The sequence below is a fragment of the Convolutriloba macropyga genome, chromosome 1, assembly GCF_964194025.1.
Source record: "Convolutriloba macropyga chromosome 1, txConMacr16.3, whole genome shotgun sequence".
Taxonomy (NCBI): Eukaryota; Metazoa; Xenacoelomorpha; order Acoela; family Convolutidae; genus Convolutriloba; species Convolutriloba macropyga.
The window spans coordinates 74,073,684-74,088,407 of NC_134468.1; the positions used below are offsets into that span (position 1 = coordinate 74,073,684).

At 36.3% G+C, this 14,724-nt stretch overlaps 2 protein-coding genes across 2 annotated transcripts in view; both read left to right on the forward strand.

The window, feature by feature from the left end:
- Positions 1 to 14,724, forward strand: part of LOC142342481 (mitochondrial potassium channel ATP-binding subunit-like) — a 230,834-nt gene that overhangs the window by 156,045 nt on the left and 60,065 nt on the right. The gene's annotated exons all lie outside the window — the stretch shown is intronic.
- LOC142351439 (histone-lysine N-methyltransferase SETDB1-B-like) overlaps positions 1 to 14,724 on the forward strand; it is a 123,364-nt gene that overhangs the window by 87,301 nt on the left and 21,339 nt on the right. The window contains exon 12 of the mRNA XM_075403449.1: positions 7,392 to 7,663. Coding sequence (XP_075259564.1) covers positions 7,392 to 7,663 — 272 coding nt within the window. The remainder of the gene's footprint in view (positions 1 to 7,391; positions 7,664 to 14,724) is intronic.

A 14,724-nucleotide genomic window follows, 5' to 3' on the forward strand; every position in this document is an offset into this window, starting at 1 on the left:
ACATCTTTCCGCCTGTTGTTCGAGAGCACCTCTTGCGACGCTGAGTCCTTTTATGTTCCTGTGCGTGTTAGAAAGAAAACTGCTAATCCTATATATTACACGCGTGAGCTCTCAATTTGGACAAAATTTTTGCATGTTTAAGGGGCCTCTCGAAATGCATTTAAAGAGCCGCATTGAGCAGCATGTTTAAGCGAGCATATCTAGAGAATTCAATGACCTGAATGGCTCAAAGTAGATGGTTGAGAACCGAACCTGGGTCAAAAGACTGTTAGTTAGGTGCAGTTACCACCAGGCTAAGAGGGCCTCAAATTATGCTCGCCAAGAGGGAGGATTGACTCTCCTGGGTACTACGTGTTTTTTATTTGCTCCCGAACTAAGTTTTAAGTTCCTATTGTAAACGTGTTTTCTGCAATATTTTAGCCGTACAGATTCTACGCTATTCTAGCTCAGTCTTAGCTTTCAACTAAGTTTTTGACCCTCTTCTTTTCAAATTTTGCTTGATCTCAATTGCTCTCAATCTGAAACATGTTTATTGATACGATAAAAGCGATTGTGAGAAACGTGGTATGTAGTCGCTATAGCGCAGTTGGTAAGATGGAGGACTGCTTTTCTGAGGGTCGAGGGTTCGATCCCGAGTCGGGTACCCGTCTTTTTGTAGACATGAAATTTTCTAATCAACATCATTCCGCCTTTTGTTCAGGCTTTTCTTGGAGCGTTGAGTCGTTTTATGTTGCTGTGTGTTTTAGAAAAAATGCTAATCCTATATAATAAACGCGTGAGCTCTAAATTTGGACAAAATTTTTGTATGTTTAAGGGGCCTCTCGAAGCGCATGTTAAGAGCCGCATTGCGCAGCATGGTTATGCGAACATATCGAGAGAGTTCAATGTTCTAAGAGGCTCAACGTAGTTGGGTGAGAGCCAAAAGGCAGGATTGACTGTCCTGGGTACTAAGTGTTTTTTAATTCCGCCCGAACTAAGTTTGAAGTTCTCATGATAAACGTGTGTTTTTCTGAAATGCTTTAGCCGTTTTGCGCACAGGTTCTGCGCTATTCGAGAACACTCTGAGTGTTCAACTAAGATTTTTAAGCTTACTTTTCAATTTTTGCTTGAACTCAATTGCTCTCAATCTGAAATATGTTTATTGATACGATAAAAGCGATTTTGAGAAACGTGTGTAGTCGTTATAGCGCAGTTGGTAAGATGGATGACTGCTGAGCTGAGGGTCGAAAGTTCGAACCCGTGTCGAATACTCTTATTTTTGTATACATGAAATTTTCTAATCAACATCATTCCGCTTTTTGTTCAGGCTTTTCTTGCAGCGTTGAGTCGTTTTATATTGCTATGTGTTTAAAAAGAAAAATGCTAATCCTATATAATAAACGCGTGAGCTCTACATTTGGACAAAATTTTTGCATGTTTAAGGGGCCTCTCGAAGCGCATGTTAAGAGCCGCATTGCGCAGCAAGGTTATGCGAACATATCGAGAGAGTTCAATGACCTAAGAGGCTCAACTTAGTTGGGTGAGAGCCAAAAGGCAGGATTGACTGTCCTGGGTACTAAGTGTTTTTTAATTCCGCCCGAACTAAGTTTGAAGTTCTCATGATAAACGTGTGTTTTTCTGCAATGCTTTAGCCGCACGGGTTCTGCGCTATTCGAGAACACTCTTTGTTTTCAACTAAGATTTTTACGCTTATTTTTCAATTTTTGCTTGATCTCAATTGCTCTCAATCTGAAATATGTTTATTGATACGATAAAAGCGATTTTGAGAAACGTATGAAGTCGTTATATAGCAGTTGGTAAGATGGATGACTGCTAAGCTGAGGGTCGAAAGTTCGAACCCGTGTCGAATACTCTTATTTTTGTATACATGAAATTTTCTAATCAACACCATTCCGCCTCTTGTTCAGGTACTTCTTGCGACGTTGAGTCGTTTTTATGTTGCTGTGTGTTTTAAAAAGAAAAATGCTAATCCTATATATTAAATGCGTGAGCTCTAATTTCGGACAAATTTTTCGCATGTTTAAGGAGCCTCTCGAAGTGCATTTTAAAGAGCCGCATTGAGCAGCATGGTTGAGCGAGCATATCTAGAGAATTCAATGACCTGAAAGGCTCAAAGTAGATGGTTGAGAACCGAACCTGGGTCAAAAGACTGTTTATCGGGTGCAGTTACCACCAGGCTAAGAGGGCCTCAAATTATGCTCGCCAAGAGGGAGGGTTGGCTCTCCTGGGTACTACGTGTATTTTTTTTGCTCCCGAACTAAGTTTTAAGTTCCTATTGTAAACGTGTTTTCTGCAATATTTTAGCCGTACAGATTCTACGCTATTCTAGAGCAGCCTTAGCTTTCAACTAAGTTTTTGACCCTCTACTTTTCAAATTTTGCTTGATCTCAATTGCTCTCAATCTGAAACATGTTTATTGATACGATAAAAGCGATTTTGAGAAACGTATGTAGTCGTTATAGCAGAGTTGGTAAGATGGATGACTGCTGAGCTGACGGTTGAGGGTTCGAAACCGTGTCGGATACCCTTCTTTTTGTAGACATGAAAATATCTAAGCAACATCTTTCCGCCTGTTGTTCGAGAGGACCTCTTGCGACGCTGAGTCGTTTTATGTTCCTGTGTGTGTTAGAAAGAAAACTGCTAATCCTATATATTACACACGTGAGCTCTCAATTTGGACAAAATTTTTGCATATTTAAGGGGCTTCCCGAAGTACATTTAGAGAGCCGCATTGAGCAGCATGGTTAAGCGAGCATATCTAGAGAATTCAATGACCTGAAAGGCTCAAAGTAGATGGTTGAGAACCGAACCTGGGTCAAAAGACTGTTAGTCAGGTGCAGTTACCACCAGGCTAAGAGGGCCTCAAATTATGCTCGCCAAGAGGGAGGATTGACTCTCCTGGGTACTACGTGTTTTTTATTTGCTCCCGAACTAAGTTTTAAGTTCCTATTGTAAACGTGTTTTCTGCAATATTTTAGCCGTACAGATTCTACGCTATTCTAGAGCAGTCTTAGCTTTCAACTAAGTTTTTGACCCTCTACTTTTCAAATTTTGCTTGATCTCAATTGCTCTCAATCTGAAACATGTTTATTGATACGATAAAAGCGATTTTTAGAAACGTATGTAGTCGTTATAGCACAGTTGGTAAGATGGATGACTGCTGATCTGAGGGTTGAGGGTTCGAAACCGTGTCGGATACCCTTCTTTTTGTAGACATGAAAATATCTAATCAACATCTTTCCGCCTGTTGTTCGAGAGCACCTCTTGCGACGCTGAGTCGTTTTATGTTCCTGTGTGTGTTAGAAAGAAAACTGCTAATCCTATATAGTACACGTGTGAGCTCTCAATTTGGACAAAATTTTTGCATGTTTAAGGAGCCTCTCGAAGTGCATTTTTAAGAGCCGCATTGAGCAGCATGGTTGAGCGAGCATATCTAGAGAATTCAATGACCTGAAAGGCTCAAAGTAGATGGTTGAGAACCGAACCTGGGTCAAAAGACTGTTAGTCAGGTGCAGTTACCACCAGGCTAAGAGGGCCTCAAATTATGCTTGCCAGGAGGGAGGATTGGCTCTCCTGGGTACTACGTGTTTTTTATTTGCTCCCGAACTAAGTTTTAAGTTCCTATTGTAAACGTGTTTTCTGCAATATTTTAGCCGTACAGATTCTACGCTATTCTAGAGCAGCCTTAGCTTTCAACTAAGTTTTTGACCCTCTACTTTTCAAATTTTGCTTGATATCAATTGCTCTCAATCTGAAACATGTTTATTGATACGATAAAAGCGATTTTGAGCAACGTATGTAGTCGTTATAGCACAGTTGGTAAGATGGATGACTGCTGATCTGAGGGTTGAGGGTTCGAAACCGTGTCGGGTACCCTTCTTTTTGTAGACATGAAAATATCTAATCAACATCTTTCCGCCTGTTGTTCGAGAGCACCTCTTGCGACGCTGAGTCGTTTTATGTTCCTGTGTGTGTTAGAAAGAAAACTGCTAATCCTATATATTACACGCGTGAGCTCTCAATTTGGACAAAATTTTTGCATTTTTAAGGGGCCTCTCGAAGTGCATTTTAAGAGCCGCATTGAGCAGCATGGTTAAGCGAGCATATCTAGAGAATTCAATGACCTGAAAGGCTCAAAGTAGATGGTTGAGAACCGAACCTGGGTCAAAAGACTGTTAGTCAGGTGCAGTTATCACCAGGCTAAGAGGGCCTCAAATTATGCTCGCCAAGAGGGAGGATTGACTCTCCTGGGTACTACGTGTTTTTTATTTGCTCCCGAACTAAGTTTTAAGTTCCTATTGTAAACGTGTTTTCTGCAATATTTTAGCCGTACAGATTCTACGCTATTCTAGAGCAGTCTTAGCTTTCAACTAAGTTTTTGACCCTCTACTTTTCAAATTTTCCTTGATCTCAATTGCTCTCAATCTGAAACATGTTTATTGATACGGTAAAAGCGATTGTGAGAAACGTGGTATGTAGTCGTTATAGCGCAGTTGGTAAGATGGATGACTGCTAAGCTGAGGGTCGAGAGTTCGAACCCGTGTCAAATACTCTTATTTTTGTATACATGAAATTTTCTAATCAACACCATTCCGCCTTTTGTTCAGGTACTTCTTGCGACGTTGAGTCGTTTTTATGTTGCTGTGTGTTTTAGAAAAAAATGCTAATCCTATATAATAAACGCGTGAGCTCTATATTTGGACAAGATTTTTGTATGTTTAAGGGGCCTCTCGAAGCGCATGTTAAGAGCCGCATTGCGCAGCATGGTTATTCGAACATATCGAGAGAGTTCAATGACCTAAGAGGCTCAACGTAGTTGGGTGAGAGCCAAAAGGCAGGATTGACTGTCCTGGGTACTAAGTGTTTTTTAATTCCGCCCGAACTAAGTTTGAAGTTCTCATGATAAACGTGTGTTTTTCTGAAATGCTTTAGCCGTTTTGCGCACAGGTTCTGCGCTATTCGAGAACACTCTGAGTGTTCAAATAAGATTTTTAAGCTTACTTTTCAATTTTTGCTTGAACTCAATTGCTCTCAATCTGAAATATGTTTATTGATACGATAAAAGTGATTTTGAGAAACGTGTGTAGTCGTTATAGCGCAGTTGGTAAGATGGATGACTGCTGAGCCGAGGGTCGAGAGTTCGAACCCGTGTCGAATACTCTTATTTTTGTATACATAAAATTTTCTAATCAACACCATTCCGCCTATGGTTCAGGTACTTCTTGCGACGTTGAGTCGTTTTTATGTTGCTGTGTGTTTTAAAAAGAAAAATGCTAATCGTATATATTAATTGCGTGATCTCTAATTTTGGACAAAATTTTCGCATGTCTAAGGAGCCTCTTGAAGTGCATTTTTAAGAGCCGCATTGAGCAGCATGGTTGAGCGAGCATATCTAGAGAATTCAATGACCTAAAAGGCTCAAAGTAGATGGAGGAGAACCGGACCTGTGACAAAAGACTGTTAGTCAGGTGCAGTCACCACGAGGCTAAGAAGGCTTCAAAGCATGCTCGCCAAGAGGGAGGATTGACTGTCCTGGGTACTACGTGTTTTTTCTTTGCTCCCGAACTAATTTTGAAGTTCTTATTGTAAATGTGTGTTTTCTGCAATCTTTTAGCTGTACAAGTTTTTGACTCTTTACTTTTCAATTTTTGCTTGAGCTCAATTGCACTCAATCTGAAGTATTTTTATTGATTCGATTAAAGCGATTGTGAGAAACGTGGTATGTAGTCGTTATAGCGCAGTCGATAAGATGGATGACTGCTAATCTCAGGGTCGAGGGCTCGAACCCGTGCCGAGTACTCTTTTTTTGGAGACATGAAAATTTAGCATTTCACATTGAGCAGCGTGGTTAAGCGAATACATGGAGAGAGTTCAAGGACCTAAACGGCTAAACTAAAGTAGATGGGTGAGAACCGAACCTGGGACAAAAGACTGTTAATCAGGTGCAGTTACCACGAGGGCTCGAGAAACTATGCTCGACAAGAGGGAGGGTTGACTGTCCTGGGTACTACGTGTTGTTTAATTCCTCCCGAACTAATTTGGGGTTATTATTTTAAACGTGTGTTTTTTTGCGTAATCTCAGATGCTCTCAATCTGAAATATGTTTATTGGTCAGATCGAAGCGCTTGTGAGAAACTGTGGTTTGTAGTGGTTATAGCGCAGTTCGTAAGATGAAAGACTGCCAATCGGAAGTTTGAAGTGTTTTTCTGTTACCATTATCCATAAAATTGCTATGAAATTAAGTTTTGAGTATTTTTAGTCGTTTTTTCTTTTCTTTTTTTTGTAAATATCAGTCGCAATTGAGCACAATAGTCAACGTAAGGGGTTCTTAATCATGCATCATAGCGTAATAGATGCGTTTTGAGACGCGCTTTACCATCCGTTTTAAGCTCCGTATATACAGATATTGCGCTGATTAAGCTTGCGGTATAGCAAAAACAAGCAATTCACAAACGCCATTATCCAGAAATTTGTTGTAGGAAGAGCAAAAGACAAGTGCAATACACATAGATAGCTTAAGTTGTGAGAGCTATTGCTGTTACACGAGGGGCATGGGTTCGAGCCCGAGTTGGTGCGAAACAGAAGCCTTTACTTCTTTTAAACCTTTATTCGTGTTTATAATTTTATGGTTCTGGTTTTGCGGGCCTGCTAGTAAAGGTTATTTGAGAGCAGCTAATAGAGGCAGCAATAACTTATGAAGATTCTTCATCAAAATATAACATCTCATCTTTTAATGAAGAGAGTTCTTTTTTGGTTGGTCTTTTATTACTGTTCTTCTGAGACTGCAGATATGCGCAGCTATTGGGGCTATTTTCTGGCAATCTGTCAGCTATGTTTATAACAGAAATTGTTCTATTTCTTTTGAAAATTCCATTGCTTGAGATTCGCTCTCCACTTTCATCAATCAAAACATGATTCTTCCAGAAAGAGGAAAGCTTCTGGAGCTTATCAATACACCATTTAAAAACTTTTGTTTGCCCTTCTTCAAACTGACATTTTTGCAGAGTTTCATAAGAAAATTCCATATTTTTGAAATTCTGACTTGATCTGAAATTTCTCTGGAAAGAGTTAGGCGGCCCTCTGATTCGTTCCAGTATGGATTATGGATCTTTTAGAAAATTGTGTATTCAATTTTTTCGGATTCTTGAAATTTTTGGTGGTCTTTTTTTCTATATTTGGCCTGAAAACCTATTTTTCACGTATAATTTTGCATTTTTGTTATTTTTGGTTTTCTGTCCATGAAAATGCGACGACATTTTGCAGCGTAACAACTTGGCAAACAGTGAAATAACAAAGTAGTTCAATCACCTTTTCTGTTAAAGCGGAGAAAACGAGATATTTTGTGTGAGATATTTTTGGCGCCTAAAACCGAAATTCCTTTGCTTTGTCAGACTTCAAACGACTCCGTTGGGATATATCTTGTGAACTTGGATTTCATTGAGACTGCGGAAAAGAGGAAAGCGGACAACCAGTTCTTTCTCCCGTCCCCATCTAAGGACACAGAAGGCCAGGAGAACTCAGAAAGGGACAAAGAACACACTGTTGAAGAACAGAAGGATGGGGATGCAAACGAGAATTCTGACCGGCCAGTTGTTTCTAGAGAACAAGATTGTGCAAAATTACTTGTTGATCTTCCCAAAGAGTCTGAAGATGAAATTGAAACGTAAGTTTTGATTGTCGTAGCAAATAGTTTATATTTCCAGTATGGAATTGCTTTATTCAACTATTTATGTTGATGAGATTACAGATCTATGATTTTGTCTCTACTCGGATGATAAGTGTTTCAATGTGCCAAATAAGTGTGGCGTCAATTAGCTAAAATTGCTGCCTGCATTCGAGACTTTCAGGTCATGCTATGAGTGATATATCTACTTTTTGTGATAAGCCAGTGTTATATTTCATAGTTTTCTGGATACTATCACCTCTTATTATCTTTGATTTCAAATTTTTTCTAAGGATCTCTGATCGCAATAAACTGCTCTCAAACAAAGTTCACTTTTTGTGTGCCTTTTCATGCTTGACTTGATGTTTGCGCGATAATTTTTCTCATTCGGAATTTGATCTGCTGACTTATTATGCAGCATTGTACTACATAATGTCTTTATACGGCTCGAAGAGAAGTATTGGAGAAGTCCTTTTTAATCACTTTTATTGGAGTGAGTTTTGAAGCAGATGCAAGGCGTGAAAAATTTTGGAGTGGGTGCTGAAAAAAATTGAAGAGTGGAGCGATCAGAGAGTGGTTTTTGTTCATACTGCTGTTTTCGAGAGAGCGAGAAATTGAGGAGTGAAAAAAATCTATAAGCGAGCGAAATTTTTTGTTCACGTGCCGCTTTTTAAAATCGTTTTTTATTGTTTGGTTGTTTTGAAGGTGGTTTGAAGGTTTCTGGTTTTTATTATGAATTTTATACCAATTGGAAGGTTTTTTGCTATTTAGCTTAATTATGGCGAATTTAAGCGATTTTTTGCTTTTTGTTTTGTTTGTGCTTTGTGTGGGACTTGAATAGATGCTTATTACTTAAAGAGTTTTTAGATACCAAGTAAATAATTGCTCCCAAACGAAGTTTGTAGCAATTATATTAGTCCTGTTGTCTTTTTTATGCGATTTTTTTTGCTTGACCGATTTTTCGTCTAACCCATTTGACTTTTCGTCCTCAAAAACTGGATGAACAGGGCTTAGGGCTCTATAGTAAAGCTTAGGGCTCTTAGAGCCCTAAGCCTTTCTATACGCTGAGAATGTGTTCGCCAATATTGTTTTGAGGAGACAATTTTATGGTGTTGTGAAGGGAGGTTTTTAACTTCAAAAGTTTGACCGCACACAGTCAGCCCCACCCCCTGCAATCAGCCCCCCCCCCCCCATTACCCCCTCCCACTCCCTTTGTCAACCATCCTCCACATGTCTATTTGAATCCGTCTATCATCTAGCCTTCGCAACCGTATCTCTTTTTGTGTTCTTCAAATTTTTATGGCAAATGGGGATGTCTTTGCTGCAAATTAGTTATTTTTGCTGCATTTTGTTTGTTTTGATTTTGGGCTGGAGTTGTTTTGGTGAAGATAATTGAGTAAGTAATTTTTAAGTCAGGCAGTAATAGTAAGTAATTAGTAAGGCAGATTGTGGCAGATGTTTGATTGTTTTTTTTTGCTTTTGATTTGCTAATTTATTCTGATTTCGTGCTTTTTCCTAGTTTTTACTGTTCAATTTTTTATTCTGAGTTTTTCTACAGGTGTTGAGCTACTGGAACTTAGACACTGAACTTTTCAATGAAAAGTAATACAAATTTCTGACGTATCCATAATTTGTAGCCAAATTTTGTCAAATTTTCGCAGAAAATTTTGTTTCCTTTGGTCTTTTGGCCCTTCTATTAGCCTTCGATTTCTTCAGCTCTACATTTTTCTACTTGAATTTCCAATGACTTTCTCTTTCACTTTGTGGTTGTTAAATGAATAAAATCTAAACGTGTCGCATGGTCTTTTGCCAAAAGTTGTTTTGGAGTTGCAACTTATAAAAAAATTGTTATCGGATGCTTTCTGGTCCGATGTTTTTTCATTGTTCATTTTCATGTTATTGTTTCAAAGTGATTAGTGTATTTAAGTTAGATAATTATTATGTCAGCTAGGATGGTTGATTTTCTCCTTCGCGTCGTTTCTGGAATTTTTTCGGCTATGTTTTTTTAAGATCTGTTCACACATTTTTATGACTTTTGAAGTCAAATTTGTGTAATGATTTTGGTCACGTCGAGATAGAAAGTCGAGCGGAAAAGCTAGTGGTTTTGATGCGTGAAATTTTTTTGCTCTTTTTCAAATTGGAGAGAAAATGGTGTTCGAACAAAAATTTGCTTTCTGGCTAGTGGTTTGTTGTTTAATGCGGCTTTCTGAGATCCATTTTTATAGCTGTTAAGCTGTAAGCTGAGCGGAGCTATTTTGCGGTTCTCTTGGTTTTTTTTGTTTTGTCGTCTGACGCTCTTTTTCGTTTAACATTTGTTAACACAGCAAAGCCGAAAAAGTCAGATTTTCTGAATTACTTCTTCCTCTCACTGACGGCCTTTGCGCGCCTGACGTCATTTCTCAATCTCGGTAGCAAAATTTTTTTTGCTTGATTAAATTTGTCATAAGTGACTTACCTCACTCAATAAAATGTTTTTTGCACATTAAAATTTAAGTTTTTTTTTAAATTTAAAAGTCAAAAGAACTCATATGTGTAATAAAGGTCCCTAATGGAAAGGCTTCTGCGCAATGAATTTTAACAAGCTTTAATAATTTATTGCTGACTTTTTTAACATAGCTTTTTTTATCGGCGTCCAGAACTTTTTCAAGTTATATCTGTATCTGTTTCTATCTCTATGATACGGCACGCTAGTCTATTATTTCGCAATTATTCCGGAAATATGTCGCTCTTTTCTCTGTTTTGTGGATTTTTTATCTGATTTCTTTTTAAATGGTTTTCTCAATCCATTAGTTGTGCGTTCGGGGTCTAGTTTTTTGTTTAGTCTATGAAATTTCTTTGAATTTTAGGTCAGGACTTTTCGCGCTACGTTTTTTATTTTAAATCTTAGCGATACTTAGTGACATTGTACCCATCTAATAATAGGGCTAATACCCTGGATGATAATAGGGACAAATGTCCTCCACCTGTCGTTTGTCAGAAGTACGAACGTCCAGTCCAGAGTTAGTTACATATTTTAAGTATTTGAAATTTCGTTGTTGTTTCCTTTTTCTAACGTTTTAAAGTTTGAGCAGTTTGATTGGCAAACTTTTGTAACCGGAAGGTCCTTTTAAAATCCAGTGTGCTTTGTGTTGTAAAATTCTTTCGTGTTAAATGATTTCATTTCATTCATCCGACAGATTTTAAGAGCTTGTTAAAGCATGTTTAAGAGTGCTTTTGACATTTTTGGCATCCTTCACAATTTTGTTGTAATTATCAGATATTTTAATTTTCTGATGTCTTGTGTAATGAAAATTTCCGGAGCACAGAACAGTAATTGCGGAATGGCTGATAATTAAGGAAATGTGCATTTTGAAATTCTGATAGATTTAGTTCTGTTGCTAATATAGTTATTTCGATCAAAACGGTAAAAACTCACTTCGATTAGAGCAGCAAAACTCTTCGCTTAGAAGGAAGCTACCAATCTGAGTGGTAATTGTATATTCTGCTTGAAATTTTTGGAGTTTTAAAAAGAAACAAGGCGACTCGGTAATGTGCGATCGCATATAAGGTTCCGACCCCGCTCATCCACAATTTTGACTTGATTGTCTACCAAATGAGGATAACTTGTACTACCAAATAACTTGTAATTCACCAGAAAACATATGGGAGTAGTCAATAAAAAGGCTTGGTAACAATTAGACAAAGAACAAAAACAGTAAAGTTGAAAAATTCTCTTATTTTTTTAAATTAATTTCGAAATAATGAAAACCATTAGAAATCAAATAAAATATCCCATAGGTGTACGATTACCAATGCTTCCATGGAAAGAATTAAGAGCTGCCGGTACTGAATTTTTTACGCGGTTACAAAAAGAACATATAGACAACAAACAAAAAATCAAATAAAACTTGGCAGAAAATGCTTTCGAAACCGTAAAGCCATACTATGGCCATCAAAATGTGTTCAATCGCACTTTCTGCAACCAGCGATAATGTATTACGTGGCCTCTCGTTAATGAAGCTGGGTAACAAGTAGACAAAAATGCAAAACAAAATGCAAAAATAAGTAGAGCTTTAATTTTTTTCGAAAAATAAAATATTTCCAAAGACATGAACGCCATTAATTACAGAATAAAAAATTTAGTTAGGTTCGTATATTCTTCAAAAAGAAGCCAATGAGAATTGCAATTATCCAGAATATGTTTTATGTCTAGAAAAAGGACGTCAAACATGACAAAAATCAAAAATTAATTTACTTTTTTTCGTGTCGAAGCCAGTAAAGTCAACGAATTATTTAAAAACATTAGATTGTGTGACACTAATGCCCATTGTTTGAAACCTTCCTTTGACAACAATATTGTCATTATTCATTGCGGACAATAAGCTACAAGTTGGCCAAAGGAAGAGAAAAATAGAGGCAAAAGTTCAATAAACATTATTTATTTGAAAATCAAATATTTTAAAAGTCAAAACGACTATAAGCTTTCAAGTAATCAAATAGATACAATAATGTGGAGCTAATTAGGAACCCAAATGGAACTATTATTAGTGAGCTTTTTTGAAATGTTTCGTTTTTTAATTATTGTAGAAGAGATCGAATTTTTTTTATAAAAAAAGACCGACTGTTTACAATCCTGATTATTTTTGATTATACCAGTCCAAGATTGGTCCAAAACTAGCCTTGCTAATGCTGTTTGTTCTTTAAAAACACTTAATTATTCGAATGTTATAGATATTGATTTTTTGTTAGTTAAAAAGTCAAAAATAGATGCTGCGTGTTTGATAATCAACGAATAAATTTAGCAAAAAACGGCGAAGTTCTAATTACAGAGCACTCTCAACGGAATTGGAAGTAAAAAACCCCTTTTGAGTCTACAAAAATTGTGTTAGTGGCGCTTGGGTCTTTACTTCCTGTAAATTTAATCAAAATGGACTAAAAAACTTATTTCGTGCTGTTTTCGAAGAAAAAGTCTTAATTTTGAAATATTTAGCCAGAATTTTTGACAAAGAAAAAATAATAAAAATAGCCTACAATATTTCTGTGATTTTTTTTGTTTTCACAAACAAAAATCATCATCACTTTCAGAAAAAATTTAAACCTCGATAACTCCCTGTAAAAAACGAAAATTGAAAAAATCTTTTTAATTCCATATTCTACGCTGGACAAGCTTTCTAATGATACCAGTCTCAACTATCTACGATGAATATATCGATCGGCCAAAATTGACTGAACAAAAAAACCCGTTTGAGTGTATAGTTCCTTCCCCTTCAAGAGGGGTCGGAACAAAAATCTCTAGCTAAGCTTAAGCTCTAAGAACCATTTTTGAATTTGAATTGGAATTGATTTTGAAAATTGAGAGCTACCAAATCGTTTAAAAATTATTCTTTTTATCGTTTTGATAAACTGATACTTTATCGCTGAGTTTTTGTGGTGGTGTTTCATTCGAATGGTTGCCTTTTCAAAGTGACGGAATGGTTTAACAATTTGAAAATGTTACTCAAAATAAAACCGGGAATTCAGCAGAAGCAGAGTATTGATGAACTTTTAAAATTCAAGTTATTTAATTTTTTGAGTTCTTTAATTTAATTATGCATCAATTTAGCTCGAAACTATGGATCCTTAGATTATTTACATATTCAATCTGTTCAGATTTTTTTTTAATATTGGAGAACAAAAATTTGGGGGTAAATTTGAAAATACAGAGATAAAAAAACGGATCTTTTCCGTTGTGCCCCCAATCATAGTGGGTGCCTTTTATTTGCAACATCCTAACGATTTACTAAGGAATGGCACACACTCTGTACACTGTACTCTGGGGGTGCATAAACGGAAAAGGTCCTAAAACAGTTAAAATAGCTTTGTATAGCTTAAAAATATTTTTCACATCTTTCGTTTAGATTATTTTTTTCATTTCCTGAAACTTAGATTCTCTTCTAACCCCTTTAAGTTTTCGATATTGACATCTTTGAAATCACTCAAATCAGACAAAAATGGCACTTTTTTCATCCGTGACGTCTTCTAAAATTATTTGTTCTGACAGAAGAGTTTTTTTCGTTATCAATTTTGTAAAGGTCACAATACTTTTGCGGAGAAATATTGAGTACATTTATTAATGTAATAAACTAAGCTCAAAAATGAAGAACCGTGAAATTGATATAATTTTACCAAATATAAAGCTATTTGCATTGTCCTTTATTTTGCATGACAAAACAGCTATACACGAATACTCGATGTTCTACAAATGTAATCAATCGCAAATAATTGTCTGCTCAGAGAAATAGTAGAGTATCTCGAAATTTGGTTTTGTTGATTTGAACTGTTGTAACATAAAAAAGAACAAAGTGTTTGGACTTCATCTTCATGGTTAGCTTAAGAATTCATTGAAAATAGTTGCAATCAAAGTTGTTTCCCTTTTTGGACATTGTGTTCTGATTTTAACTATGCTATTCTGGTCAATCGGTAATGATCATTTTGAAATAAAAATAATTAAGTTAATTCAATAAATGTTCAAACGGAAAGAAATAAAATAAATTCAAAAAACTAAATGTTTTTTGTTTTTGTGTTTTGACAAGTTTTGTTTTAAGTTGTTTTTATTTCATATTTCCTATAGTTGGGCCGTCATACGTGCAGTCTCATTAAAGTTAACGTTCAAAGTTAATTTTCAAAAGTTAAATTTTCAAAGGCATGCACTCTTATTATGCATTATTTTACGCTACGAATCGAAGAAAACGTATGAAGTAAAAAAATATTCGAAAAATTTCTTCGATGATTTTTTAAATATTGAATATATCATGCTATTGGAATCTGAACTTGATGAACTGAATTATTTTTGATCCCAACTCCAGAAAAATAAGTTTCCAAGTCAATTAAGCATCAGTAAAGAAAAACTGAACTTCTGTAAAAAGATTTTTTAAATTGATTAGAAAAATTTCTCTAGTTTTTCTAGTACATGAAACGGTTTATCAATTTGAAGCCATCGGAAGAGCACAGGCCCCTGACGTCGATTCAAACTCAGGGAAAAAGTCGTATGATAGAGTTGACGTTGTTAAGTTTTTTTTGTGTTTGTACAAGTGATTACTCAT